This window comes from Seriola dumerili, unplaced genomic scaffold (genome assembly GCF_002260705.1).
Source record: "Seriola dumerili isolate Sdu_G_001 unplaced genomic scaffold, Sdu_1.0 BDQW01001124.1, whole genome shotgun sequence".
Lineage (NCBI taxonomy): Eukaryota > Metazoa > Chordata > Actinopteri > Carangiformes > Carangidae > Seriola > Seriola dumerili.
Genome location: NW_019175379.1, coordinates 2112227 through 2136899, shown reverse-complemented (window position 1 = coordinate 2136899; position 24673 = coordinate 2112227). Strand labels below are relative to the sequence as shown.

The 24673-nt window shown below is 40.6% G+C and overlaps 1 protein-coding gene across 1 annotated transcript in view; it reads right to left on the bottom strand.

Annotated features, from left to right (window-relative positions):
- pou6f2 (POU class 6 homeobox 2) overlaps positions 1–23458 on the bottom strand; it is a 65413-nt gene extending 41955 nt beyond the window's left edge. The window contains exons 1-3 of the mRNA XM_022767252.1: positions 23287–23458; positions 8703–8800; positions 2890–3109 (exon numbers count right to left, since the gene is read on the bottom strand). Coding sequence (XP_022622973.1) covers positions 2890–3109; positions 8703–8800; positions 23287–23458 — 490 coding nt within the window. The remainder of the gene's footprint in view (positions 1–2889; positions 3110–8702; positions 8801–23286) is intronic.
- Between the last annotated feature and the right edge of the window lie 1215 nt (positions 23459–24673).

Genomic DNA, 24673 nt, shown 5'->3' with positions numbered 1-24673 from the left:
CACTGACACCGGGTCTCATTACCGCAGGTGAGTGGGATGCCGACCTTTATCAGGAAGCCTGAGTGCTGTTTTGTGTTTCTTGCGGACGAGTACAGAGGAACAATGCTCTCACCTCACCATTAGAACTCAGCTCTCTGATGTGATGCGCTGCCTGGCTTTCTGCTGAGAGCAAATAAGATGGGATATGCTTATTAATATGAAAGAGCTCCAGTAAACTAGCTTCTTGCATTACCTTTGAGTGAGTCATGGAGAAGAGGAGTAGACAGATGAGACTTTGTTCTGCTTCCTCCCATTGAGCATTACATGTACAGTGCTTTGATACAACTACTTTTACAAGTATGGTAATCATGCTTTGCTTGTGCTACAATCATGTGAAATGAAAACCTATTAAAATGCAGCTGCAAGTTAGCGCCATATCTAACAACCAAAATCTGTAGATGTTTTGTCTGCATCAGTTGTGCATACTTGTGTTAAAAAATGTGAAAATCATATATGATTTTTTTATTCATATGAGCTGTCGTATTTACAGACCTCTAGCATGACCCAACCTAGTTTTTGCCTCTGTGAAGTCAGCTAGAATTGTGTGCACTCTGTCACAAAAGATAACTTTCTCCCTTCTTTAGTTTCATTGGGAATTTGTTTTTACTGCATGTTTGCAGGCATAAATCATTCTGACAAATAACCAGTTACACTGGTGCCTGTGTTTACTGAGTCTGCCACAAGATGCTGCTCAGTTTTATTTAAGCAACCGCTCCAACTTTATAGCACAACCCCATTACAGTGATAGTTATTCATCACAGTCTGAGAGAGCTGCTCTCCTAAAGCTCACAGCAGTCCAGCCGGTTCCCTTCTGTCAACAGAGCCAGCTTTGATAAGTACAATCAAAACACTGTTGTCACTGTTGCTTGTTCTGATTTGTCTCCTCATTTAATTTCCCTCATTAAGGCTGAATGTAATAATGTAACTAATATGCAAAAATACCTAAATCTGACCTGATCTAACTTATAAAGATTGTATTCATGTAAAAAGTAAAAGTCTGAAGACCGTGAGACTACCAGCATGCTGACTCTCATGTTAAGTACACAATTCCTCCACCCGCAACCGCCCATTCCCCAAGACAAACAGCCTTATTAGTTGGTCATTAGCCGCCTCATTACATTTAAATACAGCCATTGGCTGGGCTCCTCCTGGAGTCTCATTACTGTGCCTCACAGTTGTCTTGTGTCTGATCTGACGCTAATTAGCTAGCAGCGTGAGTGCTGTAAAGCACACTTGCTCCTGAGGTCGTGAAATGAGCCGACTGCTCCCCAGCGACAGCGTGGCGCTGTATTATATGTGTGATTAATCAGGCCTGGAGACCCAGAGGGGCTGGGAGGGGAAGCGACAGGGAAGCAGGGGCAGAGGCCAGAGTTGCAGTTGTCTGACAGAGGTGCTGTGCCAGCAGGCCTCATTCAGAGGAGCTGTGATGAACTCAGACAGGGGAGAGTGGAGGAGCGCCGTGTGGCCAGAGGGGCCCGGACACAGTCAAGACATTTAGCTTCACTCGTGACTTGTGTCACTTTCTCTCCATGGAGGTCCCTTCAATGCATCCCCTTCAGATAAGAGGACGTGCGAACAGGCAGTCTGTCAGTCCACACGCTTAAAAAAAGATCTGCCACAGAGGCATTTCTCCGCAACAGTTTTTTTCCACTATCTCTCATGGATGGGGAGGTTTATCAGGACATTGGATTCCAGACAGTCTGTTGGTTTGTTTGGCAGTGGACAATAAGGATGACTGAGAGGTGTTTGTTTTGGCATTCTGACACCCTGACAATGTGTTTGTCGATCAGTTCATCAGATCACTGAAGCCTCTGGGTTGTCCCTCATGCACCAGGAGGAAGATCTGTTGAAGTGTGAGTCAGACAGGCCTGCTGGGCCCATTATCGTCCACTAGTGACGGATACATTGAAGGGCTCGCTGGATAGATGCGGGTTTATTAAAAGCTCTGCCCACAGCGATGGCTGCTGTTATTTATGCATGTTTGTGTCCATTAGGCTTCTACCTCCACATTTCCTCACTCAGGGCATCTGTCCATCCATTTCCCCACATGAAGGGAGCCTTCCCTGCACTTTGTGCTGCACTGGCATTATTGTAATCTCCATCCTAAAAACACACTGCTTTACATGTAGCCTGGCATCTTTTTACATTAGTGCAGCTCTCTCATCCAAGATTTATGACTGCTGTTTCCCCATCCATCCCTCAATCTAATGGTATAAAAGAGACAATGTTTTAAACATTAAAATGAAAACCATTTACAACTATGATCAAAAGAGAACACTTGGACATTAAAGTTTTAAAGGCAAGGATAAGTACGGCCATGTGGATGGACAGATGAGGTGGAAAAGAGATAAAAAAAGTGAAGTACAGTGCACTCATATTCACAGAAAAGAAGCATAAAGTGCTTTTGCGCTGCACTGCAAAACGTTGACCTGTAATTAATATGGTTGTTCCTCTGGGCAAGTTGAGGATGGCAGCTTTTTGGGATACAAATCCCTGAAGGATTCTTACCTGCTCAAAAGCTTTGTAAAGCATTTTTATTAAAGAGAAAACAAAATACTGTTCCATGTCATCCACTGGAAGTATAAGAAACTCTCATTGGGAGCAATATTTGTAGTGTTTATTTATAGTAGTTCCTGGTAAATATGGTGTTTCACGTTCTATGAATCATCATGTGTAATATAGAATAATACAGAAGTGACCATGCAACAATGGATTTATATATCAGCTTCATAAAGTAGTAGCTGAATTATTTTCTGTTTTCTCCCTGGGTCGTCATGTTGACCTTGATTTGTAACACTAATGAGTTTTTTGTTTTCTGTAGCTGCATGTCCATTTGGCACTTTTTCTTACCTTGCAGGTTCTGGAGGGGGAGTGTCATGATGCCCCCTGCAGCAGCAGCAGCCACCAGGCTCTGGATGTTGGCCGTGGGCAGAGAGAGGACCAGGCCCTGCTGCCCGCCCAGGTGCCCGCCTGCGTTGAAGGGGATGAGGATGGGCTGGTTCATGCCTGGCGCTGTCCCAGACATCACGCCACCTACTGCATTGGCCAGCTGCTGCGCCACCAGGAGAGACTACAGGACACACACACACACACACACACACACAAAACACACATGCACAGACACGTCCATAGTATCATTGGAGATAGTTTTTCATGTCATCAAAAATATCATCAGCTATGTAACACAAGGCATGTAAAACAAAGCCTTTACTGGACTTTGTCTTTATTGGATTGCTTATTTTGGAGAAGAGAGATTTACATCCTCCACGAAAATGCAATAAAAGTCTGTAGTATCACAACACCATTAATGCTAGCTATCCCATTATTGTGCAACCAAATTAACTGTATATGTGGTATGGGCAATGTGGTTAAACCCATTTTACAATATTGATAAGCATATATTCCAATAGTGTAAATGAACTGACATTGAAATAGAATTAAATATAAATATATAAATAACCCTAAAATAATCTTAACTGATAAACTCTGTTCCACCATTAAGGATTACATGACACCAACTCTTCATATGTGTAAAAAAAATAAAAATCACAGCTTGCTCAAAGTCAGTGATCAAAACACCAGAATTTTCCAAAATGATAACACGATAATGATAACATGATTCCTCTGTAGTGTGTCTGGTCCTACTTCAGTGTACTGCAGAACACTTGTTTTACCCAAATAAAATCCAGAATAAACACGTTTAACTGGTGAATACACACATTATTTTATAGCCTGGGGTGCTTAATTGAGACAAGTAAAGCAGTAAAGGAGATGTCATCAACGTTACTGCATGACCAATCAATGCGTTTTGATGAATACAGTTGTTTTGCAGCTGAATTCTGTGCTTAGCTGTGTCACAGACTGACAGTCAAAACACACTGCCGTTAGTACTGACAGAGATCAAATCCAATTTTTCTGAAAGAGCTGAGAACTTTTCTTTCACAGAGATGCAGAGTGATTTATGTTTCATCCCATTGAACAAATCCCTGGTACCACAGAATTGTGCCTGAAATGCACAGTACTATTCAAAAAAAAAAGAAAAAAAGTGGCACTGCTTTACTCTTTTGATGAGGGATATAACAAATCACTCTCATCTCTTCATGTATCCATTCATTCATATTAGTAAAAGTGGAATCGGTGCAGTCATACCCATAGAGGAAAAGATATGTTATCAGAAGTATCGCTCTGAGATATTTTGCACAGTAGCAGATCTCTTCAAATGCATTTTCCGAGGAAGTGGGTTTGGAAATACACCAACACATTTTTCATCGAGAGCTTTGAGCCCGAAGTGGGAAGGTTTGTACCATGGCTGAAATCTCCATGAATACACTGGGAATGACATGTTAAATTTCATTCATTCTCATAAAACCTTTTTCAAATTATGTCAGCATTGGAGCATGTCACACTGAATTTGCACAAGAGGTACGAGACGGGAGATGCTGAAGATGCTGCAAAATCCAACAGAGTTACTCTTTAAACATTGAATTGAATTGTTTGGAATAAAACTAATAAAACGACATTGTCAGCTTGTGTTGTGTCCACAGTAAAGCAGCCTTTAGACGTTGCTAGGTAAGCCTGGCTGCACTGTGTTGACTCCTCCACTGTGACTTAAGTTCACAAGCCTTTAACTCCAATTGTCAGCTATCTGCTTCTGTTTTGCATGGTGTGTCTGCAGCTTGCACAGGATGCAGAGCGGGCTGACTGGTGCGAAGAGCCCGCCATACACCCGAGCCTGGTGCTCCTAGGTGACAGGCGTGTCACTGTGATAACCCTGCATGGTGCAGAACGCCTGCACCCACTCCGACACACATGCGATCACAGTTTAAGAGGTACGAGGTCACGTGAGTTTAAAGCCACAAAACACGCAGAGATCTCAGGGTGAAATATCTGCACTGAAAGACAAACGAATACCTGTTTGTTTTTTCTAAGCTGTTAAAAGAATAAAATAAAAAAAGCAGAGAGAGGTGATTGTTGCTGGCAGGGGCAACTAGACACACTGTATAGGATTCCTCTTTCTCAACATTTGCTTTGATACACAACAACAGTGCATAACCAATGACAATATCTGACGCTTCTGAGAGCATTCAAAATGACATTTGCCATTAACTTTAAAAAATGAATTAATAATTCGAGAGCTCAAAGAATCCTCAAAGGACAATAACAAAGGCGACGCGTTTGTTAGCTGCAAGTGACATATGTTTAATCTCGTGTTTTAAACTAAATTTAATCTTGAATCGAAGCAGCATATAATCAAAGACACTCTTTGAACATTTCATCTCTGAGCCAAACAAAATGAGATTGCCAAGCTTGACAGCAAAGGCAGCCTCACATGGAAGGGAATAACATTAAAAGACAATTCTACAATTATCAGATGTAGCCCTGATTTATTTATCATTACAGGCAGCTTTGGAGAAGCAGGCAGCTGTTAGGCACATAGGCAGCTGCAGAGAGAAAGCACTTTGGAGATTTTTTTTGTAAAGCATGCAAGAGTTCTTGGTCTTTAGGCTGTTTGTTGTGCCAGTTTAAGACTGATTTTTATCTGCATCGGAGGTGAGAACACTGTACATGCACCTATCAAAATCAGAGATAAGAATAAATTTAGCGTGAACACAATTAGCACAACTCTGCAGCCACACAACAAGCTTTCACCAAAAGAATCCCCCAGCATCACTCATCTAGATTTACAAGCAGTTCCCCTTCTGCCTTTATGCCTGATACTCTCACTCTTCCTCTCCATAGGTGCTGCTGGAAAGCTGCTGCACAGTGCTTGGCAGGCCTGACAGCTGAGTGTTGAGAAGTGGTCTCCTAGGGGCCACACTGACGCACAGAACTGGGTGTGTGTTGGGCTCTGGATGTGGAAGCAGCCCCACTCAGGACTGGATGTGGAACCCAGCCTCTCTGCCCATCAGGGGAGAATAGGCCCTTCTATCTGCTTGGCAGCTCTGGCACTGAGAAATTGCCCATAATCACCCAGATAGCAGACTTTTGTCATCCTAACTGCGAGTGGGAAACAGAAGGAAGGTGGATTCATGTTGGGTAAACTACCATCGGATAATGGTTGTTCGAACAATATCCGGCTCTGGAGCGAGAATCTATCAAAACATATTGATCCTGGAACAAGAGAATTGGGTATGGCATGCGGAGCGCCTTTGTTTCTGAAAAGTGTTAGCTTCACAGAGACTGTACTGACAGCATTAATATATTAGATGGTGACTGTTGAGAGCCGCCTGCTGAGGCTCAGACTCTAACTGTTGCCTGCTCGAGATGCTCTCCCTTTGTGTTTATTTCTTATCTATTACCAAAACAGTGGCTTTTACCAGCGAGAGTATGTGTAATAAGAAAAGTGCTTTTAATTAAGCTCATTCTTTATCTCCACTTGCACCAGATTGACTTTTTCACCGGGGGATTTCTCACCCTGCAAACCTACCCAACAAAGCTGAACGGCTTTCCTCCTCTCATGTTTCCTCTTTTGTTTATCCTGATGAGGATTGACTGTCATTGAGTAACACTGTGAGCAGGGAGAATGGCCTTATTAAAGCCAGTGGAGGAAACCTGACGCTGTGTGTGTGTGTGTGTGTGTGTGTGTGTGTGTGCGTGTGTGCGTGTGTGTTGAGCGGTGACATTGAGCAACACTAATGAGATAGATGTTCATTAAACACCGGCGAGCCACCAGGCCAATAAATCCAATCAGATAGGACAATGCCTGATTGAGCTATTAACAGGGCTGCAGGCCCGGCCTCTTTGCTCCCCTGCTTGTTTTGACAAGGCCGGTATTGTCAGCTCATTAGTGCCTCAACTCAATTACATTTGAAGATGATGTGTGATGACAAATAATATTACAATTTCACATTTTAGCTGAAAACGATTCTTGCAGCATTCAGTGAAGGTGTTCCACCTTATGTTTCACTCAGCGTGTTTAAATGCACTGAAAGAATTTGATTAGAAGCAGAGTAACACTGTAAGCTGATTATTGAAGCCGTCATGCAAACACCTTAATCTTTCTCTCATTACTGCTTTGATCAGAGTAAACATAACACGATTAACAGGGCTGAGTTAGTCGTCAATCTTGTGCATTACTCCTAGTGTACATTACTTAGTTCGGCTTCTTCCGAGTATTTTTATTCTACACACGTGCGCTGTGATCAAGTGAAAGTAGAGCAGCGTGGCTAGTGAGGGCAGAAGAATAAACATTTTCAGAGGTCTGCAGTCAGTTAGAAAACAGGGGAGACACAGGGGGCTGTTGGAACAGTTCAAACTGGGGGCAGGCGATCTGATGCTTTTATATTGTGATCAAGCTTGAAGACATACATGATCTGCCGTTCAAGCCAATCGTAGAGATTGTGACATTTTACCATTTGTGCCAGCTGTACTTGGTTTACCCTAATAACGTGGATTGGCCAAATTATATCACTTGTCTCTATCATAGGGTCTCTTCAATGTGTGACGTATTTGGAAAATAATTGGGCTAGCAGCATGGCGGATGAGGAGCTGGTGCCAAAAAAAAAAAAGAAAAAGAAAAAGACTCCACATACCAGTATTTCTCAAAGCAAAGTTATCTGTAAACATTGTCGGGCAAGAGTCGAGGTAATATGACAAATCTACTCAACCACTTTAAAAGGACGCATCCGAAAGAATGTGCAGATTGTGTTTCACTCAGGCACTCAGGTACAACCCCACTCATCTCACTCATATCTCACGAGGTCATGAAACATATACACTTATCGCCTGACAATAAAAACAGCCAACGATGGAAAGAGGTGACTGAGGCAGTGCCGTTCAAACTGTGGACAATGTGAGATTTAAGACATTGATGCACATGAACATTTTGAAAACTGTCTCTTACATGCAACATCGTTTTACTTAAATGTTGCAAACAAATAAGTCTGTAGTCCGGATAATCTCAACGGTGCATTTCAAAATTGATGAAAAAAAGTTTCACAATTCAGATCTTGGATCGCAGGTTAAAAAGATCATGGTATGATTTTTTGGAAAGATCACCCACTCTTAGTTTGAAACGACAAAAATGCCCTTGGGAGAACTTGCAGCAACTAATGAAAACCCAACAAAAGATCATGTTTCCAACGGCAAGAGTTTCCTCATAATAACCTTTGATAGGAAAGAGAGAAGATCCTCCGATACAAATCGACTTCACTTATTACATGTGTAAAATGTGAGGAGTGTTGGTCATGGGACTACTGTCAGCAAAAAAAGAACGAAATGCATGTAACTCTAGAAACTTAAACTCACCATTTTCTGCCACAGTTAAAACACTTTTGGCTATTTCACCTTGGAGATTTCAGTTTTTCTTTCTCTGGTTAACATGCACTAATTGGGATTTTTCTATATTTGAATCTGATCGTTACTAATTTATTCATGAATATTCAAAGTTAGAGAGAAATACTTACAGTTTGAAGCAAAGTTTGCAAGGGCTTATATGGTATGGGACTGTTTATCTCAGCTGCACATACCTGATGCTACTTTTTGAAAACCCTTTCACATTTGTTTGTCATCTTATTTTGCCAGTTGTCTCTTAATTACATTTTCTCCAGACTTTCTGTGAGCCTGAGGAGAAGGAGGCTCACTCCACTTTTATCAAGGTATTCAACATTATCACCATGCGGAGTGTTTGGGTTCAGTTTATCGCAGATCCTCATATCACTCACCTGTGGACCCATTGGGTATCCTGGGTGAGACTGGCCCAGTTGACTCTGCTCTGAGGGACTGCTGCTGGCGTCGGACTGGACCGAACCGTCACGAGCTCCTGAGAGGGCGACAGAGATCCACGCAGGAAAGCGGACAGAAGAGGAGAAAACAAAGATTCCACCTTAGATCAACACAGTAAATATAAGTTGATAAACACACAACACAGAGCGCACTGTAATATTACAATACACAGTGCTGTATGCAACTGTGGAGGGCAGTTGGGAAAGGAGGGAAATTTGTATTTAAGTGTTTTATCAATAACCGCTGAAGAACTGTATAAATTACGAACCAGTGGAGAGGCTCATTGATGGGAGATGATGCATACTGGCGGGTCCCCGATGGCCTAGATTACTGCTGAGAGATAGAGCTCCACCACAAACGCTGGGGCCATATTATTCAGCCATTTACATCACTGAGTATCACTCATCTAAACCCCCCACCCCGCCCCCTGCTCTGAGCCCGCAGCTACGAGACACAATTAGACCTGTTTGCTATGAGGGCAGAGTGGAGCAGAGCAGACAGGGACATGATAATAAGCTTGCTGATGGCTGCAGGGAAAATAAAAAACACCAACGATTGGATATCGCAGCAATCCCTATCTCACAGAATCTCTCAGCAGCGCACCAAGTGTGGACTGCTCTAAAAGGTCCGAGAGGCTGCTGTGACCCTCACCCTTTGACCCCGCTGATATCGAGATCGCATGATGCCTCGTTGGTGACGCGAAGGCTTGCGGAGTGCAAAGATGAGTAAATCTTCCAGAAAGGACTGTCAGAAAAATGAAATGACTCTTAGGTGTCTTTCACCAAAAATGACTGTCCAGAAGAAAGATACCACCCGACTAAAAATGACTTTACTATTTATCTGAGATTGGCTGAAAGAATTTAACGGGAAAGCACTTTCATCTTACTGAAGCGAGCAAGTGTGAAAACTTGAACTTAAGAAATATTCTTGTGAAAATTGACACGTGAAAATGGTGAAACAAAAGACACTAGAGCAACATTCAAGTTGATTTTCTAGCAAGAAAAGTATATTTTGTGATTTTGTAATTCTTCTCAAAACAAATTGACAAACACAAGGTACAAAACACAAACCTTGCATTGATTTTCATGACTTCAAGTAAGAGTTAAAAAGATGTGGCAGTGTTTGCATGGTTCAGAGGGTGAATGTGTTTTGAATAAGTTGGTGAAGGTAAAGTGCTGCAGAAACCAAATCTTGCAAAACTATGAGCTATTATGAACAAAAACCCGTGTTCTCTAAGTGACAGGCAGTCGATACAGTGGATAACATCTACTGCTCATCTCGCTCAGGTGTTCCAATGAAAACCTCAGGTCTTTTATTGGCCTGTTTTACAGTCAGCCTTAACCTGTGTAACCAGTTGTCTTTGATCGACCTTCAAGCTGTAATCCGAGGTATTTAAACTTTTTATTTGGAGACATCTTTATTAAGTGACTGTACGTCTCAGTGGAGGGCTCAGACGGAAAAACACGATGTCATGAACCTCCATGCACCAATCAGGTGGGTGGGTTCTTTGCTTGTGTTGCAAGGCCATTGTCAATAAAAATCCAAACAAACCACACCCACAAAGTCCTGTTGAAGTGGATTATCTTGGTTTTTATAGTAAGAAAATTGAAGAATGTTTCTTCTCAACTTTAACTTTGATTGTTGTTGTTTTAGTCACAAATAGTTTGTGTCAGAGAGAAATACTAATGATTTGAAACTGGAGCTTTACCAGTCCAGTTATTTCCTTCATATTTGGTATGCCACAGTAGTGAAAAACACAGCTGACATCTGGAATAAATGAGTGTACAAATGTGTTGTAAATTGAGGAACTGCAGAAAATGTGATGAATTAGGGCTGTCCCGATATCAAATTTTCACATAAGAATTCACGATAACGATACTACAACGATATCTATAGAAAATTTGAAAAAAAAAAAAAAAAAAAGAAGAAAAAAATCAATCAGCTCTCAGTCAAATTAATCTTTAACTGTGTTTTGTATCTTTTTTGGAAAAATGAATTAGACTCAAATATGAGTGCAGGGAGGCAGAGAGAGAGAGTCTGTGACAGAACAACGTACAAAAGAACAATTGCACTGAATGAATGGTGAAAAGGCAACCAGATGATCTGATAGACAAAAGATCCACAAGACTTTACATCTGCCATCTAAACCTAAACTTTTTGATTGAAGTCAGGGCTTTAAAAGTTTGGTTCAAGTCAAGATGAGTGGCTGAAACTCCTATTATTCATAGTTCTTGGGTCAATTTACGGCCACTATACTGTAAAATTAACTCGTTTATCTTAAAACATCAATACGGTAGTTTAGAAAAAGGTTGCTCGCTGCTTTGAATGTACGATACAAACCACTGACAAAAACTTAATGAAACATCTTTTTAAATGTACTGTCGTCTTCTTAAAACTGCTTTTACCTTGAATAAGGTGGATATTGTAGATGAAGTCAAGCTATCCATGTGGAAATGTGTTTGAAGGCTACACAACCTTGTTAACTATACAACACTGGCAATGATTTAAAAGAAAAAATGTAATCACATTTCTACTATGAGATCGATTTTCTTAAATGGAGTATCGTAGCTTTTAAATAAAAGAATAAAGCCCTGATGTATTGTGTCTTTTTACTCATGGATGAATAGGGTTTTTTATTAAACATACAGGGCATGCATGGTCTTCTACTCCCTTCATAAAAGCTTCATACAAAACACACTACTGAATAGCTTCGCCAGGAAGATCTCATTGCCTGTCAAGTATATTTATGCATTACATTTTAAACTCCCCTCCGCCAACTAAAATCATTTCATCTTTACATAAAATCCAAATAATTGGTGAATGGCATGACCTAACAAATGAACCTCAAGCATTTGATGGTTGATGTGAAAGCCCAAGGGGAAGCCTGCTTTTCTAGCTGGTTTCTACCTCTGACTGGCTGGCCCTGCTTCTCGATGAAGGTCCACATCCTCTCGCTTATCAGCCTCGCAACTCAGTGGATGTTTTGACAAGCCAGTCTCTTTTCACCAATTATTTCACCCATTATGGATCACATTGTGCACAGCCCCACCCTGTGCACTCAGTTTCTGGAATTATGATCAATCTGAACATGCAGGGAAGACTTTGTGACTGTATTGGAGTCAATATAATACAGATAAAGCACAATATCATCATAATGTGTTGTATAATTTCACATTTGAAATACTGGAGAGTGCATTATTATCAGGTGAAATTCTTTTACTGGATTTCATTATTATTGTATTGTCTCTAAGCTGTTAATTCTCACTTTGGCCGTTATCAAATTAAAGTAATTTCTTTCCTCCAGACTTGAAAGTGTCTGATTTTCATTTACAGCAACTCAAACTTTCCAACCATCTCAAAGGCAATTCTCTGAATGCAGCTGCCATACTGTGATAACAATAACAAACCACACAGTGCTACTGAGCAACTATTATGCCGGTGAATTATCAAGTTATCATCATAACATAGGCAATTTGCTAAATTAAGATTCTAAAATGAATAAATGAGACTTTATAACATTGTTGATAAACTCCACACAGTATGGCTCGTGACTGTAGTTAAGATATTGGTCCTGAATAATGTATTGTATCTGACAAACGTTGTGGGAGACTTACTGAATAACAATTCCTTGATGCCTTTCATTGCAGCATTTCACAATAACTTAGAAAGCTTCATCCCCTTGCAAATATCTGTAACGTTAACACGTTTATCGCAGAGGAAAAAATCAATAATAAATAAATACACATGCACATCTTCTCCCAAAGGATTTGTGTAATTTCTTTAACTAAATTAAATAGCTGACAGGAGAAATACCCAGGGAGTCAATCTTCAATTCTTTTTTATTACTGGAATCTTTATACATGTTTTGCTTTTCTTTTCTTTAAAAAAAAAATCTACTTATCCAATGTGAATGATTCTTAAATGGATTTCCAGATGGAGATTAGTACTGTACACAGGAGGAAAAAAAAAGAGAATATCTCAATCAAACCTTTACTAAAAAGAAAGTCCTTTGATGCCATGATTATACGCAGGTCACACGATGGATAAAATGGAATGAATGGAAGTATTGATGTGAGGAGAGATGAAAGCAGAGGCCAAATGGATGAAAGAACAGGCGACGCACATTCAACATTGCTTTACATTTATCTAGGACATTCAGGCTTCATCTCTTTTTTTGAATTTCCTCAGCAATTTAATTGCTGTTGTAACAGCACAAATGTCCTTAAATCCCTTTGATTAACAAAAACACTCTTTAGCCCTTAAATGGACATTCATACAATATGTTTTTCATGGCCTTGACTTAAAGTAAGAGGATGAATTTAATTACATGAATCAAGTCTTAATTCTAATCTCATACCGACAGTGACATGATTAGTGACATTTTTTTTGTAAGTGAAATAATCATATTTATCACAGGGCACAGGGTGCAATTTGATGTGACTTATGTCATGGAAATATTGCCAATATCCACCACTATATAAATTCTCTTTCATTGATCACCAAAGTGGCCACTGGAGAGCGACTTTCAATGCCACACAAGGCGGCGGGACTCTACGTGCTGTGTGTGTGTGTGTGTGTGTGTGTGCGTGTCTGTGGGGAGGGGAGGGGGCAAAGAGCTATATTTATTTGACTTCATTGGGTCTGTCTTAATGCAGGGTGCCCCAAGGACTACACCACAAAACAATTAGCCTGGATTTCATAAAGCAATCAGCATGCCACCTTGTCTAATGCAACCGCTTCATACATTGACAGTGTGAATAAAATGGGCGTTATTGAAAGCTTTGTGTTCATGTTAGCTTTCGCCTCAGTGCATTTATGAATCAATTTTTGCCCATAAAAGAAGCTTTAACACTTAAGCTATTTTAGTGGAAATGCATTATGTAAGTTGTCAAATGTACGAGAGAGGCCTGGTAACGATTCAGGCTATTCAGAATGAACAGCCAACCCCCATTTTTATAATGGTCCTTTTGAAAATGTCTGGCTGAGTGCATGTGTTTGCTATTAAGATGTTGTCAATCATTTTGCCACTGAAATCTAATCCGTGGAAAACAATTTCACATTTAAATATAGTGAAGATTATAAATTAATTACATCCTTAATTGTTATTCTGAGTGGAATTATCATAGATTGGTAATTACAGTGCAACATGCGATACGATTGCATGATTCTCATCACCAAATGTGGGGCTGTGTTGTTGATCCAGAGCCTTTTTGTTGGACAGGGATCTGTGAGCTGTTGGCACAAAAAGGATGGGCCCAGATAAACACCAAGCCACATCATACACAAGGTTTAATTCCATCAATACGCGACCAATTGTCCCAGATTGTTTGACCATTGATTTTGTTAATACCACTTGGAAGGTTGTGGCATTGCAGAGGGCTGAGAGAGAAAGAAATGTGTTGCGACAGATCATTTCACTTTCATTTTTCTATCTAAAGCAGCCCTGAATAAAGTCCAAAAAGTGATGTAACAAACAAGGCACAGCGCTGTATAGAAGAGAGTGGCCTATAATATGCAGTGTGGGCTTTATAGTGATTTACTTAACTCCTTGTAGAATGCAAGAGAGTCAAAATCACCAGTGATTTAGCTCAGTGTTTCATTACTCCCACCAAAGCCCTCAACAATAACACGGGGCATAATCTGCTGCCAATAACTCCAGGTGCTCTTAGTCAGATGGCTCCCTCTGGACTGCCAGGGAAGTAATACTCTGTTTAGAGGCTGGGGTGGAGAAGCTGCTAGGGATAGGTCAATAGTATTTCTGAGGATAGAAAATCACCAGAGACTGACTTTTGAGTGGCTGCCTGTAACACTATTAGCTACATTATGGCTACTGCTGCTGCTAGGAGAGCTGTCATTTCCTTAATTAAGAGCCCAGCGCAGGGGCATGAGGGAGAAGAGGCCACGGCAATCTCTCCGGGCTTCAACATTAAAGCCTGATTCCTCATTGCTCAAGGGTGTAGACCTTACAGGGGAGAAAAAAATCTCTGTCATTCATTATTCTGGCACAAAGTGGAATTATGGAGTTAAGGAATTACATAGGAGGAGGTGCCGTAGAGTGTGCCGAACAGAAAGGATTTTACACCTCAGCAGTTCTGTGAGGGTGGGGTGGGGGGTGGAGGGTACAGGGTAGGGGATGGGGGGGGCGGGGGGGACGAAGAGGAGGACGAAAGTAGAAGGACAGGCAGAGAGGAACTGATGTCTCCATAGAAAGCTTTTAAATGTAAACAACAGAAAATAATACACTTCAGGAGCAAGCCCCCCCGTTTCTGATGAACGGGTGGGGAATCTGCATGCAAACGATGCTTAAAGCAGTAAGGGCCCTGTGCTGCAACACTTATGCTCTCACTCATGGCCACAGGTCTTCACCAAAAGGCTCTCTGACATGAGAGTGCTCTGCTCCAGCTCTTACCTGTCTCTCCCTTGATGCTGGAGTGGAGATGGAAGCAGCACAAGCACAAAAGGGACCAGAGGGAGGTAAATTGGTGAGAAGAGGCAATGCCCATTTCAAAGGTCAAGAAGGAGAGATGGTGTTATGGAGAGAGGACGATGGAGAAGGGAAGAGGAATGGAGGAGGAGGAGGAGAGAAGAGGGCTTTTGTGTTGCATCCTCACAGGGGACTTGGGACACTTTGCACATGAGCACATCTGTTATGGAGCGTCCTCCTCATTCCCAAAGCAATGTCAACCTGATTAGCTCAGGGTTGAAAGAGGCAAATAACAATCCAAATTATTCTTTATCCTTTTATGGCCATCAGCGAAGGCAGGACACTGAGATGAAGACTAGCTTTAGAGAGCTATAAGCCTTTTAGGAGATGCTTGCTTCACTACTGCTCTCCCTCCCAAATTACTTAAATGATATTTGCAGTAAATAGGATTCTGCTGCCTGCAGCCTGCGCCCCTGTGCTGAAAAGAGGACCTGCCTCTCACTCTGTGTCACACCTCTCTACTCTATCTGTATATAAAGCCAAAGCTGTTATGATTAGAGCTAAAAACAATCGTAAACAAAAAATTAATTAAAATTGATAACTGATTGAGTTTATTTTCAAGCAGAAATGCCAAAAATGCTGTGGTTCAGGCTTTTTAACTTGAAGCTTTTCAGCTTTTCTCTGTTTTATATCAGGTCAAGTAGGTATATTTGACTGTTACTTGGACAAAAAAAAAAGAAAATTTGAACCTGTGGCTCAGAATAAACAACATCTGTATCTTCAAACTGTAACCATGCTTTTTGATTTTTGTCCGTCCTGCGTTGCATCTGGTCAACTGCAGGACATTTAGCAGTAGCCAGTGGGGTGTGAGGGCAGTCCAGTGTGTATGTTTGTGTGTGTGCGCGGGGGGCTAGACACCCACATGTCATGCTTGACACATCAGCCTGGGCCCCCCAGGCTATCCAGCACTAATGCTGCCTATGTCCCACTTTCTACCCCTTGCCCCTCAAAGCTTCCTCTCCTCCCCCCTCCTCACCCGTTCCTTCTGTCATAGAGGTATAATAACAATGGATCACAGCAGCGCTGCAGCACAGGCTCAATCACTATAGGATAACATCAGGTGATACAGGCTGCACAAGAGTATATCTTACCTCCACTGAACCTGAGGTAAACGGACTTTATCTAGAAATGAGTTTATCTGGAAAAAGTCCTGCATTAGTTACTGTATGCCCCTGTTGTGGTGATTTTTACAGAACTGAGTGGGTACAGGTGGAAACAAGCAAATAATCATGTAGCTAAAAGACACCCCACCCTACCCTACCCTCACCTCCCAGCACATTATTCTGGTGGAGCAGACAAATAGTGGAAGGAGGGACGTCAGGAAATAGTATTGCTTTGAAGCCCATAACTCTATTCTGGAGAAAAGAAGCATCACAGTGTTATTCCACATCCTCAGATATAAAGGGAAAAAACATAATAACTTCTCGATAGCCTGGATCTCCACTGCCCTATACTAGCTCCCCCCCTCCACCCGCCCACACCCCTGCCTCATCCACCATACACCCACTTCTCCTGCCTCAATCTTTGGTTTCAAAGGAAGCGAATCAGCCAGAAGGACAGAAGGTTATGCATTAGTACTGGTCATTGCTCAAAGAGCGAGCGTTATAAATAATAAAGGCTTGTGAAGGACACAAGGGCTGTGGGATGCATCTCTGGTTCACGCCACACAAGTCAAAGACAAGACTGTAATTTCTATTCCGAAAATGTGACCCTTGCAGCTTCAATTACATCTCAACAACACCAACCGTGTCTGTGCCAGGAGATGTGACGCCTCTTTGTTAGCTCTACATGAAAGGCTTATTGATATTGGTTATGGAGCGCATAGTACACAACATGTACGTTTTTTTTTCTTTCTGAAAATGATTTCCCAACTTAAAGAAAGTGTATAACTAAAATAAATGCATATTGAAATTCAATTTATTTTCTCCACAGCTGTCCACCTACAGAACTTATAATGTGCTTTTCTTTGGAATAGTTTCTTGTCAAGGCAAAAAATAATCTTTAACTTTAAATATAAAAACAATGGGGAGAATTATATTGTCAGTTATTTTGAAGTTTGCTCAAAGTCATTTCTGCATAACCAAGCATCCGTGAAACCTGGTGACCTTTGCTGCTGTTTGCATTGAAAACAAGAAGTCTTCCTTGTGTTCATCCTCCCTCCCTGTCCTTCATGCCACGCGGTGATTGTGTTGCTGTAGCCATGGCCTCCGTGGGCACATTAGCAAATGTATTACACCTGCTTTATAGGCATGCATTAAGCTTGTTTTCAAGTTTTCGCAGACAGCAGAAATCCCCATAATGAGATCCACCTCCTGCAGAGAGACCTGTTCCCCCTCAGTCTCCTTTATCCACTCTTATTTACTCAGCGTGGCCCATTCAGCACTGGGTTTGCACCACTTTATTACTTAACCTCACCACACAACATTACAAGGCTCTTTGCATCAGCAAGCAGCCTATCCCACTATGCATCCTGCTCACTAAGCTGATTACACAAAAATAATAAGAACTTGTGCCTCCAGCAGTGTGTGTGCTTGTGGCTTTGTGTGTCTACGTGTGTTTATGAGTTTGCAATGGAAAGGAGTGCAAAGGAGAATTCTGCACAAAAGACAGTACTTTTGTCCCATATCTATATTATATGGTAATAATAATATTAAGTATGCACTAAATAAGGTAGTATACAAGAAGTTAGCATGCTTTAGCATTTGGCACCAGGAAGACATGAAATAAGATGAGTTTGAAATCAAGCCGAGTCAATCAAAGTCAAACTTTGACCTTGGAAGGCTAAAATCCAAAACTTTTAACTTAACAAAGAGTAAAAAATTGTCAGCCCAAGGATTTAATACATGTCCTGTGCGTTTTCCAGCTATTTTTTGAAGCTGTCTCACCACTGTCCACTAGTAATTTTAATTTTTTTCCAAGTAGCTCTGTCTTTTCTTATGTGCTCTGCATCTCCATCAACCGAATACTCAGAAATCAATTTAGTATGCAAACTGATATCTTTGAGTTTGAGTACAATTAATTTGGCCATTTGTAAGACAACCACTAGATATAAACCCATGCAGGATTATGAAATCAGGACACATCATGTTTAAATTCAAAATCCATCATGGTTAATGCAATGTTTGCACTGTAAAAATTGTTCAAATATACACTTAAGGAGATCTACTGCAACTTTTTTGATGACAAAAGTTTAAGTACTCTCCAAAAATATGGCTGTAGTTGTTGGTGACATATTGAATTGTCCGGATGAGATTAATTTCACTAAGCCAGTGTACAATTGATAGTAAGTGAGTCCTAATAAGATCATAATAAAATAAAAGCAAGGTACAGCATTACGGCAGACGTGGCATTCAGGGTGGACTTTTTGCTGTGGATGACCGCCAATACCAGGAATCAATGAAAGATTCATTTTGCTCTCTTTTTTTTTTTTTTTTTGGGGGGGGGGGGTCTCTAGGTGACCTTTGTGAAAATGTTCCACCATTTTGGCAGGATCCGTATAAGTGCAGACCATTTCATGTAGACAGTAAGTGTATGAAATGAGTGCTCCTGTCGTTCCAGCCTGGCTCTCTTTGACAGCATGATGATAGAAGCGTCACATCCTTGGAAGAGTAAATGCAAACTGACAAGAGATGAGCCTTTGGTTGCTGAATATAATACGGAATTGTGCTCTGAGTGTCTTATTATCTTGTCTGTTGATGTCTGAAAGGGGGAGATTTGCTTGAGAAGAGAAGACAGAAACTGTACGCTTCCAACACCATCTCGTCCGCTGAAAAAAAAAATTGCTTGCCTTACTAACCACAGCTTTCCCACCTAATGTCCACCTCTACTTGGAATAAATACAAGGCGGCAGGATGTTTGTGGTGCCTTGTAGCCCCTGTTAGCTGAAGTGGAAGACTATTTGCACAGGCAAGCTTTTAGGAGGAGAACGACCCTTTCACCACTGCAGTAGGCATGTGGTGGGTGTAGAAGGTGGACAATTTACTGTAGACAAACATGACCGCTACTGTCATCGCCTCTCACCGACTTCTCCTTCTCACACTCGCACAAACTCGTACAAAGTATTAAAGCACTAAAACTAAAATCATACAACAATTCTGTAGGGATGGGAAGTTGTTGTAGGCTCTTTAAATATGAAAACACATACATGGCGCATGTAATCGCTGCTAAAAGTTACGGTGATATTGACAGTAAAAGAGTGAGAGAGAAAATTTGCTGCAATGATGATTCAAAACTGTTCAATATCATCAACCTAATATGTGTGTGGCAAATACATCACACCTGTTGTCCAAAAGATCCCCAGTGACAAGAGATATTCTATAGCTCTCTACTGTCTATTCAGGAAGTCTATAACCTTTAGCTCTAGGTTGAGCTCAGCAGAAAACTATCCTCATCAAGAATCAAAAAACTTTCAAGTAGCTGTGTTATGAATGCACTGTGTATGCACGTCTGTGTGTAATATTCAAACTATTCAAACTGCATTTAAGAGTAGTTTTTTCTCAGAGAGCCAATAAGTCTGAACCTGATTTGCATTTCCTTGAAACTATAAGTGTGTGCTGTTTTTGTGTACGTGATAAGTATATCTGTCAATCATGAAACTGGAGCATTCTATCAAAGAGATTCTGCAAAATAAGCGACATAAAATAGTAAAAAGTTATATTTTTACTCTGCTGAAAGTGAGGAATCCAAAGTACACCTTCATCTCTTGCTCTTCACCTCATTGAACGTAAAGGGGACAAAATCTTAATATTGTGGCTTCTGCACTGTGGAGAACCACATAAAGAAAACCACTGAATAATGTAAGGCCTAGTTTAAAGGCTCGGTTCAGGGTTGTTCTCATATCAATGGCATTCATGTTGATAAAAGAATGGTGAGAGTTGCAAACTTAATACAATTTTCCTGCAACCATAAGAGTACACTTCAAGCACAAATACAGGCAAATGTTCTAAATGAATAAAGGAATAAATAAATATAATGTGAAACACGACAGGTGTGACAACCCGAAGATTATAATTACTGTCTAAAATGTTTGCTTTTGTAAACTGTTTAGCTATTTAAAGGGTCAAATACAAATTCATTTCTTCTCATTTTGTGGCAATGCATATGTTCCAAGTGTCAGCTTTTCATTTATTAAACTAAATAGTTTTTTACTTTTAAGGCCACGTGTTACGCTCAATTGGTTTTGGAGAGGCTTCATACACCTGATTCAAAGAGACTGATACAGTCCATAAACCGCAGTTAAAGCGTAAAAGTCTCCAAAATGTTTACTCAAACTCCAACTAAATAGCAAACACAATAAAACTGTCACTACAGTGCTAATTATAGACTAACTAAAAAACATCACTATCACCATACCTTTCCTTTTATTCTGCCAGAATTTCAGGAAATGTACCGAAAGATGCTGAGTCTCTCTTCTTAGACCACCTTCTCTCGCTAACCCTTCCTTCCTATCTCTCCCAGCAGAAGACACGACTGTGCCACGTCTCCTCACCGTCCCCTGCCTTTCTCTCTCACAGGTCATGTGGGCAACCCAAACCAAACGTGCCACTGTGGGCTGTGCCACCGGCCAGAGAGCAACCATCCCCCCCAAAAATTCACAAGTTACTCTGGAGCAGCTCTGACTAGTCGCATGTAGTATGACAACAGGCCATCAACAAACACTAAGCGCAAAATGGACATTAAAAAAATCTTCAGTTTATGGTTCCAGAAATTAACAACATATTTAAAAAGCTATATGTTGCTTGCATATTTATCATTGACAAAGGCGCCATAGTTATGCAAGACTAAAATAGCTTAAATTATAAATAAATAGTAAAGCATTTACCAACAAATAAGTGAACATGCACGAGAGGAAAAGAGAAGCAAAAAGTAGCAAGTGAGAAGCAGGAGAGTAGCCAGACAGAGAATGATCAGACAGAAAAAAAGAGGGAAAGACTTGATGCTTATTAAACCAAATTGCAACGCTTTTGAGACAAATCCTGCAGTACCAGTCCTTGTTTAGACGCCTCTAGCCTCAGGTTATTGTTGAAATAAGGATTTAAAAGACAGCTGAACTCTCGCTGATCAGGTTTGAGAGTAATATTTGGCTATCCCTCCTACAAATTCTGATTTTATTTTGTTCACAAATGTTTGGCAAGCTTAGTCCATTGGCACTTTACTGTACTCCCTGCCACTTCTCAGGAGACACGCACGCGCCGCTCACCACGCGCAACCACACGCACACCACACACACACACACACACACACACACACACACACACACACACTGAGAGGGTCACATAGAGATTCATAGACAGTGATATTCTATTAACATCATTGTAAAAAAACAACAAATATGCACTGGCTGTAGCAGCATAAATTCATAACCAGCAGTACAATTACATGCCAAAATCTCTCACACACAAACACACTATCTCAAGCCAATACACAAATATACACACAGTTAAACTTTCAGAAATGGAAAGAGACGTCCGCAAATGAGGAGACACAGTACTTTGCATAGATACTCAAAACCAACATCTGAAGCCATTAGAGAAGGTTTTTGTCACTTGTCACCTTGCATCCACATTAAAAATGAATAATATAATAGTAATAATAATAAAACTTGACAAAAAGGTAAAATTATAAAAAAAAATATGTTAAGTGAATCAGCTCTTTATAAGAAGTCCTTCAAATATGTTTGGCACAATATTTGGACTGGTCTGCTCTAAGAAACCTTCTACGGAAATTAAGCAAATAAAAACAAAGTCTGGGAGATGATTTGCTAAGTGGGGACGGATAAATACTAAGGCTGTGAGTACATCATTTCCTTGAAATTAAATAAATTAGAGTTTAAATCTTTCAGCTATCTAAAAAAACAAATCCCTTAAATCTGCAGTTACTGAACATTATAATTTGATATAAATACAAATATTCAGTTTGTAATTATTTCTATTATTAATGATTGTGAAATCTCTAATGAAAGCAAGGGGTTACAGGGGCTTTAGGGCTACATTACCTTTCTCATTACAGTAAATAAGTTGAAAAATTGCTAAATGGTAATTTATATCATTATGCTTATTGATTCATAACGAGGTGCTGTGATTGAATTAGTCCACGACTGAAACAACTCATAATAAAAAAAAGAAACACACTTATTTAGACACAACAAAAATAGAGTGTGAACACTCAGTTAATGAGGTAACTGCAAATATAATGAGGCATGCTGATTTAGAAATTGGATCATTTTGAAGATCATTTGCAACTGAAGAAACCAAAAGATTAAAAACAACTGAATAAACTGAAAATAAATAACTATAAAAAGAGAAACCTCCGCTATAAACTGCAAACAATAATATTAAATATGATATGCTCATGATAAATACAATATTTGCTTAAACGTTGAGGTTTAATTTCACTTAGCATTAAGTTATAATTTATCCGATAGTTTGCTATTATCTCCATTAATGTTTAAATAACAAAATTAACATTTTCTCCAATTATATTAAGAAAAAAGTGCAGAATATTACCAAACACCACCCGGGCTGTGAAGGTGGGTTTCAGGTAAAATATCCTGACAGGTAAAATTAGATTTTTGCAGGTCAGTTAAACTTTTAAAAGAGTTCAAATAAAGGAGTCATGAATGATAAGAAAGCATCAACATGATCAGCTAATACTTATTTAGTGGTAGTATTTAAGACACTGTGTTAAATATGTACTTCATCTCCTTATGGAACATTCTGGTAATTCAGTTACCTCTTGTAAACTCAGCTGACACAGACTGCCCCCTACAAATACGACCTGCTTTTCTAAGAAAATCTCAGCAATGAAGGTGCATGAAACACACAAAAATTACATATAATAAAATTTCTACTATCATGCCTAAACACTAAAAGAGCCAAACACTGACTTGCTCATTGCACTTAAACTTAGTTTGTTGTCTGACACTGCTGACACCTGTCCCACCACTGGAAGCCTTCAGGATTCACATAACCGCTGCCTAAACCAGACATCATCCAGCAGCTTTCTGAAGGAGAAGGAACAGACAGTGTAAGCCGACTTACCGTACAGCTTGTTGGGAGTGCCCTCTCTGTCTGTGGCCTCGGAGGGCAGGAGCAGGGGCTCGTCGTTCAGCTCGCTGTCTGGGGTGGCCGCTTTGTCATCCGCCCGGAGTTCTGCCGCGCTCATGTTGCTGCGCAGGGAGAGCAGCGGCTTGCTCAGCTGCCCTGTAATCATCGGATCCTGGGGAGCTGGGAGCCCAGGTGGGAAACAGGGAGGAGGAAAAAAAAGAGAAAACACCCCTTGGTTAGATCTGCTTCGGCGTCTCACCCTAACCGGCTCCTTCTCTATGTCTCTACTCACTCTCTCTCTCTCTCTACCCAGCTTCTCCTTTCTATCGCTCACTCATCACTCTCCCTCTCTCTACTGCTCCCTCCCTCTCCAGCTCTCTCTTTTATCTGAGGCTGGTGCTACCCCGCTGATACTGCCGGCTGCTGCCTGGTGAAGAACTGTTACGGATCGCGTGGCTTTACCATTATACCCTGTAGTCCTAAAACGGTGATACATCCATCTCCAAGGGCTCATTACTACATGACATGTGCCTCATCTTCAGCAAACACTAAGCTGACAGCAGTCTACAAAGAGGTCCTGGGTTGTGGGTCAATAAATAAATGAAATAAATCTAATTCTACATTTAATAAGGAAGATTTGAGCAAAAATACACACCAGTGATTATATCAATTTTCACATAGTTGGGGACACAAAATAAGATCAAAGATGACATATTGCAGCAGAGAGTGAGGCAACATGAACTTAAGGCCTGATTTAAACAAGAGATGAAGTCACTGATGTTCCCAAATTTTTCTCCCAATTATTTTCATTTTTTTGTCTGCACTTAGAAACACGAATTTAAACAGCATCTACATGACATGATCACGATTATCTGTCTGAACATCTTGGAATAGGATAAATTCAGCAAAGTAAAATTGAGAAGTTCACGGTTTGATAATACAAAAAAATGATGTTTAATAGAGAATTTTATAAATGGTTTAGATGCTTCCATCAGGACATTTTATCTCTATGGAGATCCAACAACTTTTCCAAATACTAAACGGAAAGTTTCTTAAAAACTGTTGAAAGAACTGCTCTTACCTAAACAAAGCTCCAGAAGAAAAGAGTAAAAAAAAAAAAGAAAAAAGAGTTTTGAGAAAGTCCAAATGCTGAAGACAGTCAAAGAGCAGCTACAACATGCCACCACAGCGCAGAGACCAGCTAGTACATGCTTTCTACTGAACCAGAAGCAGCCTCCTCAACCTTCGTGTATCTGAATGGCCACCACAGGTTCACGCCTGAGGTTGCTTCCTAAGACAAGCACTGGAGATGTCACCTCCTCCCTCCCTCTCTCACTCTTCCTCACACACACATTCTCTCTCCCTCCCTTCCTTCTTCACT